Here is a 7,491-nt window from a genome sequence, read left to right on the forward strand (position 1 = left end):
GCAGACCAGAGGGCAGGCCCACGTCGCTCAGCCTCCCTCCCCAGGCCAGGCTCCCCGGAGACCCCCCGAGAGGCCTCAAGACCAAGGGCAGGACCCCCGAGGAGAGGCCCACGTGGCCCCAAGAGCAGGTAGGACCGGCTCCCCGGGACGGGAGCGGGGGACCCCAAGGGCCCAGGGTCCATTCAAACACGGGCTTCGTTCTGCCCTGTCACTCACGTGCACCTGTCACTCACATTCACCTGTCACTCACGCTCACCTGTCACTCACGTGCACCTGTCACGTTCACCTGTCGCTCACGTTCACCTGTCACGTGCACCTGTCACTCACATTCACCTGTCACTCACGCTCACCTGTCACCCACATTCACCTGTCACTCACGTTCACCTGTCACTCACGTTCACCTGTCACCCACATTCACCTATCACTCACGTTCACCTGTCACTCACATTCACCTGTCACTCACGTTCACCTGTCACCCACGCTCACCCCTCAGAGGCGTTAGGAAATGCCAGGACAGGCGCCTCTGCCTCTGCTCTTCGCCAGCCGGGTGGTGAGTGGGGATGAGGGCCCGGGGCGTGGCCTCGCAGCTCCAGGTGTGAGCGTGGGGGGCCGGGCTGGTCACCGGTGCCGCTTGTAGGGGGGCTGCTGACCAAGAAGAGCGTGTTTGTCAGCACCAGACAGCGTAGCTCCGCAGGGTGGCCAGGGCGGCAGCCTGTCGTCGTGGCTGGGTGGTCTGCTGTGTGCCCGGCTTTGCAGGGACGGGACTGATGCTCCTGGAGGCCTCCCTCCTCCGTCCCCTGTGGCATCTGTCCTGGGTCAGGGACCCTCCTCAGGGCATGTCCTCCCTGGGGCCTTGGCGACGTCTCGTGTTGGAAGCCTTAGGCGTTCCATTGGGTCCGAGCGTGTTTATTGTTTAGGACCCATGACTCGGACTGAGCCAGGGAGACGCTCCCCGGAGAGAGAGCGGCCGCCGCCTCCCAGGGGAGGGAGCGTGTGGACGAGCGGCGTCCACAGAAACGCCCTGAGTGGGATCCTCCTGTCGGCGCTGCTGTCCTGTTGCCTCGCGCCCTTGGTCTCATGCCTTCCCCACGTCGGGCTAGTTCTCGCACGTGTGTGCAGGGCTCAGGCTGGGTGTGCAGGGTGAGGGGGACATGGGGGATACAAAGACCTGCTGGCCCGGCCGGCGTGGCCCAGTGGTTGAGCATCGACCTATGAACCAGGAGGTCACAGTTCAGTTCCAGTCAGGGCACATGCCCGGGTTGTGGGCTCAATCCCCAGTGTGGGGCGTGCAGGAGGCAGCCGATCCACGATTCCCTCTCATCATCGATGTTTCTGTCTTTCCCTTGCCCTTCCTCTCTGCAATCAGTAAAAATATATTAGAAAAAAGACAAAAGACAGACCCACTGGCTCGCTTCCCCAGTGGGCCTCGCCGCAATGCTTTTAAACCACAGGCCGGCCTTGAGATCCATCACCCCGAGGGGTCACTGTTAGGAAATTCTCTGTCCGACTCCCATCCTGCAGATGGGTATCTTGGGAGTGACCTGAATGGTGAGAGGAAGGAAAGAAAAGAACAGAACAATGTTGTTGTTTTCTGTTCTTTCTTTCTCACCAGCACGATTACAGATGCCCGCACCCCTCCACCCCCCGCCCCATGGGCTCTGCACCGAGGCTCTGGGGTGCATCTCTTCACCCTGTTTTCTGAGCCACCTCCGGGTCAGGGAGCACTGCTGGGCGGGAGCTGTCCGGGGTCCTGAGCCGCCCTTCCTGTGGCCCTGTGGGGCCCTGGCTGGGTCCCGTGGAGCATCGTCACCCAGAGGGTCCCAGCTGACCTCCCCCTCCCACCTCCCAGAGTGAGAGGAAGGGGCGTCTTTGTGGGAGTAGAAGATGAGTAGCAGTGACGGACGCCTTAGGAAACCGGGAACATGGAAGGATTTCTGGAGAAGGCTGTCACCTCACGGATCACGCCTCTACCCGGGGGGTGGGGGGGTCTCTGACACGGAGTCACGGTGAGGGCCAATAGGATGGGCCGAGCTGCTGTCCTGTGCACTGACACGCCTGTCGCTCAGGAGGAGCTGGGAGGCGGAGGCCTGTACTGTGACGGTGTGAGCGCCAGAGGGCGTGTGCTGGGGGCGAGCGTGCATGTTGTCGGTGAAATCAAGCGGACGGAATCGGCATCGACACTAAAGACTGGCTCTCCTCTCCCCACTGGAGCCCGGTGTGGACTAGGGCAGCGTCTTCGGTAGAGGAGACGCTGTGACAGGCACACGTCGGCCCTGAGCAGCTGGCCCTGGTCCTGGCGGGGGGAGGGGGCCGGTCCCGGCCACATGGTCTCGTTCTGTTTCAGAGCTCCATGGGGGGCCCTGGGAGGGGGTCCCGCCACATTAGCACATGGCACTTCCTGTTACACGTGTCATCTGCGCTGGGGGTGGCCGATGCGGGCTCCAGCTGAAGGTGCTGAAGTCAGGAGGGGCGTGGCCCTGCCTTCCCTGTGGGCTGCAAGGACCAGAGAACCCCTGGCTGGCCTCTTACTTTTATATTTTTTTAAAAATACGTGTGTGTGTGTTTTATTGATTCCAGAGAGAAGGGAGAGGGAGAGGGAGAGAGAAACATCAATGATGAGAGAGAAGCATGGACCGGCTGCCTCCTGCACGCCCCACACTGGGAATCGAGCCCGCACCCCAGGCCTGTGCCCTGACGGGAATCCAACCCTGACCTCCTGGTGCAGGGGATGGTGTCAGCCATGGAGCCGCAGCGCCGCTGGCAGAGGTGCCGGCTGCTGTGTCTGGGGAAGCAGCAGGGTTTAAAGGGCATCTTCATCCAAGATGCCAGCAGCCTGGCCCCACCGGGTCTACTCTGGTCGCTGCTCCAGGCTGCCAAGCCCCCTCCCCGGAGGTGGGAGCTGGAGAGCAGATGGGATCTCCTGAGAAGCAGCACAGGCACCCGGCTGCCTCTTTGCAAGCAGCCCTGCTTCTTCGGTCGCAGCTGTGGTTGTCATGGTGACAAGCAGTCGGAAGGCAGTTGGAGAAAATGCGGACTCGGAGGGAGGGCGGGCGGGAGGCGGCGGATGTTTGGGGAGAGTCATACGTGGCCCTGCGACCTTGTACTGCCCTAGAGGGGACGCCTCTCCCGTTTGCCACGGGCACCAGCGCCCGGCGGCGGCAGGCCCGGGGTCGCCCCTCCCCCGGGGTACTCGTGTCCTGGGGAGATTCTCGCTCTACATCCCTGGCGCTCCCTCCACCGGGACAGTCAGACGCCAGCCCGCGCCGGACGCTCCCAGGAGGGTGGGCTCTTGGTCTGTTCAGGCTGCTGCAACGCAGAGGGGGCAGCTGACAAGCCACAGCGTTTAGTTCACTTCTGGAGGCTGGACGTCCCCGGTCCCGGTGCAGGCAGGTCCCGGGTCCGAGAGGACCTGGTGCACAGAGGGCCGCCCTGGCTGTGTCCTCGTTTGGGAGGCTCCGCGGCGCCCTCCGCGGCCACTTCCTGGGGCCCTAATCCCTCAGGGCCCACCTCCTCGCCCCACAAGTCCCGACCACCTGTCCAAGCCCCACCTCTTGCTACATCACCTTGAAGGTTACCGTGTGCATCGTTAACCTATGACTCTGGAGGGGATACCGACAGTCACTGTCCAGCAGATGCAGTTGGTGTGACTGTTGGTTTATTTTCGAGGTGTTTGAGCCTATCTGGCTCCTAGTGAGACAGCAAGGCCCTCCGGCAGCCGTCCGTGAACTCAGCCCAGGGAAGGTAGATCTCTTAGAAACAAGAGGGTACGGTATCGCCAGGGTCTGTGTGGACTGACCTAGCAAGGGTGCAGGACCGCAGAGGGCGTCTGGGGCACGTCCTGAATGTACTATCCTTAAAGGGGACGGCCAGGTGGGGGTGCCCTGTCCTACCCTCTGGGGGGCCTCGCCGGGTGCACCTGGGCCAGGTGGGGGGAGCCCTGTCCTACCCTCTGCGGGGCCTCGCCGGGTGCACCTGGGCCAGGTGGGGGGAGCCCTGTCCTACCCTCTGGGGGGCCTCGCCGGGTGCACCTGGGCCAGGTGGGCAGTGCAGGCAGAGGGCCCTGGGAAGTTACCTCCGAGCTCAGGAAGGAGCCAGCTCCAGTGGGACCCATGTGGGATGGTCCTGGGCCAGGCACCCCTTGCAGGAGGGGCCCTGCAGCTCACCCAGGGCACACGTATGCACAATACTGCATACACGTGCCGTTTATTATGCACACAGTACATACATGTGCAGTTTCTAACACATGCTACATGCAGTGCCGTTTATATGCACACATGCTACATACACATGGAGTTTGTGCACATGCTGCATATGCATGTGGTTTATATGTGCACATGCTGTATACATATGCAGTTTTGTGTACACACGCTACACAGTTTATGTGTGCTGCATGCATGTGCAGTTTGTATGCACACACATTACATACATGTGCTGTTTGTGTTCACATTACATGCACATGTTTATACACCTGCCGTTTATGTGTACACACACTACATGCGCCTGCCGTTTACATGCACACGTGCTACATACGCTTGCTGTGTGCACAACTGTACCAAATTGCATCTCCAGTTTTGGTTTCCTTTTCTCTCGCCGTCCCCAGGTGTGCAATGGTGTGGAGCCGCGGAGGCAGCAGCGCTCCGACCTCAACGGGCCCGTGGATAACAACAACGTCCCAGAGGTAAGGCCCGTCCGCAGGCCGCTCGCCTCTCCAGGGTCCCCGTCCCATCCAAGCCTTCGGGGAGGGGGGCCGGCCACGCAGAGCGGGGTCCCCGCGCAGGAGCAGGGGAGGCGGCTGGCCCTGCACTCAGGCTCACGCCGTGTGTGCTCCCAGATCTGACCGCGCTCACGCTGCCCGCTCTGGCATGTTCTACCCCCGGGCTTTTCGGCAGCGGCACCGCTGGCGCTGGGCAGATAGTTCTCTGTCGGGCTGTCCTGTGCCCTGTCGGGTGTTGGGAAGCGTCCCCGTCTCTGCCCGCTCGGGGCCAGCAGCCACCCTCCCCAGGCATCGCCCGATGGCCCCGGGGGGAGAAGTGACCCTGGTGAGAAGCGGCTCTGACAACAGCCCATGCACAATGCGAGCAGCAGTCCCTGTGCAGGGCCTTGGGTGGGGTTAGCCCCCGAGGCCCAGAGCAAGCTCCTCCCCTTTTCTGAGGGGCAGGGCTTGCGCGAGAGTCTGGCGTTGAGGTGACGATGGCCAGGCGGGCGACGTGCATCCCCTTTATCTTTCTGGTCGTGAATCCTCACCTGAGGTATAATTTTTAGGGAGTGGAAGGGGGGGTGGGAGAGACACACACATCGATGTGAGAGACCATCGATGGGTCGCCTCCCGCACTCACCCCGACGGGCCCGGGGACCGAACCGCAACCTGGCATGCGCCCCTGACGGGATTGAACCGAGACCCTGTGGTGGCAGGCGACGCTCTAACCACTGAGCACCGGCCAGCCAGCCCCTTCGTCCCACCCACAGCCTCCTGGTCCTTCTCTCGCCCGCTCGTCAGAGAACAGGGCCGTGTGGCCTCCGGGCTCCCTTCCAGCAGTGACCTGCTCACCTGAGGTCCCCGTGTGACCGACGGCCTCTTGCACCCCGTCATGCATTTCCGAGGATAGGGTGGGAGCAAGGCTTCCCTCGGGCGTAGATGACACGCGCCCTCCCGCCATCACGGTGCCTGAGCGAGTCCCGCTCGCTCCCTGGAGCTGGCGCCTTCGGGCCGGGCAGGGGTGCAGCCTCTCGCTGTGCTGCTCCCTCCCCTGAGCCTGGGTTATGGGCCACCTGCTCACAGCTGTTCCTGTCTCTTTCCCGACAGACAAAGAAGGCGGCATCCTTCCCGAGCTTCGTGGCTGGTAAGCGGCGTTGAACCTTCTCTCGGGGGTCGTGTGTGTGATGGCAAAGCAAGTGGTGCTGTGACTTTTGGGGCCTCCTGCGGCGCTTGTGGAGAAGGCTCACCGTGGAGGTGCAGGTGGCGCTGGGACCGGGCAAGGTCCCCGCGCATGTGGTCACTCGAGGGCTGCAGAGCCCGTGTGGGGGTGTAACTGTCACCCCTTCTTTATTCTCTCGTCCGATGATGACCCCGAAGTTGCTTCCGTGTCTCGGCTGTTAGTAACAATTCTGCAAGAACGTAGGGGTGCATGTATCTTCCGAGTTCATGGTGGGTTTTTGTGGTGTGTGTATGTGTTTTTTAAAGTAACATATTTTGCTCAACAGCTTTTATTGTATTTTTATATGTTTTTATTGATTTCAGAGAGGAAGGGAGAGGGAGATAGAAACATCAGTGATGAGAGAGAATCATGGATGGGCTGCCTCCTGCACACCCCCCACTGGGGATCGAGCCCACAACCCAGGCATGTGCCCCGACCGGGAATGGACCCCTTCAGTCCACAGGCCGACGCTCTATCCACTGAGCTAGCTGGCTAGAGCATGTGTGTGTGTTTTTGATAAATGCCCAGAAATGGAATCGCTGGGTCCTATGGTAATTCTGCTTTTAGGTTTTTTTTTGAGGAATCTCCACACTGTTTTCCATAGTGGCCGCACCAGCGAGCCTCTCTGCAGCCAGTTACTGTCTAAAGGCAGCGTGGTCGCCTCTCCCCACGCCCTGCAGAGAGGCCCTCCCCTCTGGCTGGAGCCGTCTCCGTAGCCTCGGCTTGTTCCAGCTGCCAGCCCCCCACCCCCACGCCCAGGCGGTTTGCAGTTTGTGGCTCTTCTAAGTGCTACCCCAGGGCCTTTGCACCTGCTCCTGCCTCAGCCCGGAGAGCTCTCTCCTCCTCTCCTCGTGGCTGGTTCCGGTTCACCCTCAGCTCCTAGGGCAGCGCCCGGCCCTCCCTCCGCAGCGCTCACCGCACGCCATCCTGGTGCTTCAGTCTGTGGCTGAGGGGCTGCGTCGGCCTGGAGCTCCGTGTGCGTTATGTGCCGCGCAGTCCTCGTGCCGGGGTGGGGCTCAGAGGTGCGTTGGGCCTGCGCGGGGGATGCTGACTCGGCGAAGTCACTTGACATGACGTGGACCGTTCCTGTGTGTGCCGTTGGGCGTCTGGGGTCTGCCTCCGGGGTGGGGACAGGGTGGGCTCTGCGGGACACCTCGAGGCCCACACTCCAGCCGCCTCCTCGCAGACCCGGAGGGCGGGGGGCAGGCTCAGGGCCAGTGAGGTCACGGGGAGCCCCTGTGCACGCGCAGCTCCCGCAGTCCCTGTAGGAGGCAGGGGCGGGTCCAGGGCTCAGGGCCTCCCGTCCCCGGGTGCGCGGAGGGCAGGTGGGCTTCCTCCAGCAGCGAGGGGCCTGCAGCTCCTGTCCTCCTCCTGCTGCTGTGCAGACACGTGTGTTCTCCACACACTCGGGGGACAGGTGTCATCGGAGGACAATGCAAGGGACCGGCCGCCTCCCCTGTGTCCTGTCTCCCTCCGTGGCCTCAGCTCAGGGCAGCTCAGGGTGGAATTCTGCGCTGCTGCTTCGGGCTGCGTGCCCTCCCGCCGGCCCCCCTGCTGCTCCCCTTCTCCCTGCGGG

At 62.4% G+C, this 7,491-nt stretch overlaps 1 protein-coding gene across 1 annotated transcript in view; it reads left to right on the forward strand.

Moving 5' to 3' along the window:
• The window catches only part of APBA2 (amyloid beta (A4) precursor protein-binding, family A, member 2), a gene marked incomplete at its 5' end in the record, with an annotated part of 19,218 nt that overhangs the window by 614 nt on the left and 11,113 nt on the right, over window positions 1–7,491 (forward strand). The window contains 3 exons of the mRNA XM_014543568.1: window positions 5–128; window positions 4,601–4,678; window positions 5,804–5,840. Of these exons, the coding sequence (XP_014399054.1) occupies window positions 5–128; window positions 4,601–4,678; window positions 5,804–5,840 (239 nt within the window). The remainder of the gene's footprint in view (window positions 1–4; window positions 129–4,600; window positions 4,679–5,803; window positions 5,841–7,491) is intronic.

This window comes from Myotis brandtii, unplaced genomic scaffold (assembly GCF_000412655.1).
Source record: "Myotis brandtii unplaced genomic scaffold, ASM41265v1 scaffold329, whole genome shotgun sequence".
Taxonomy (NCBI): Eukaryota; Metazoa; Chordata; class Mammalia; order Chiroptera; family Vespertilionidae; genus Myotis; species Myotis brandtii.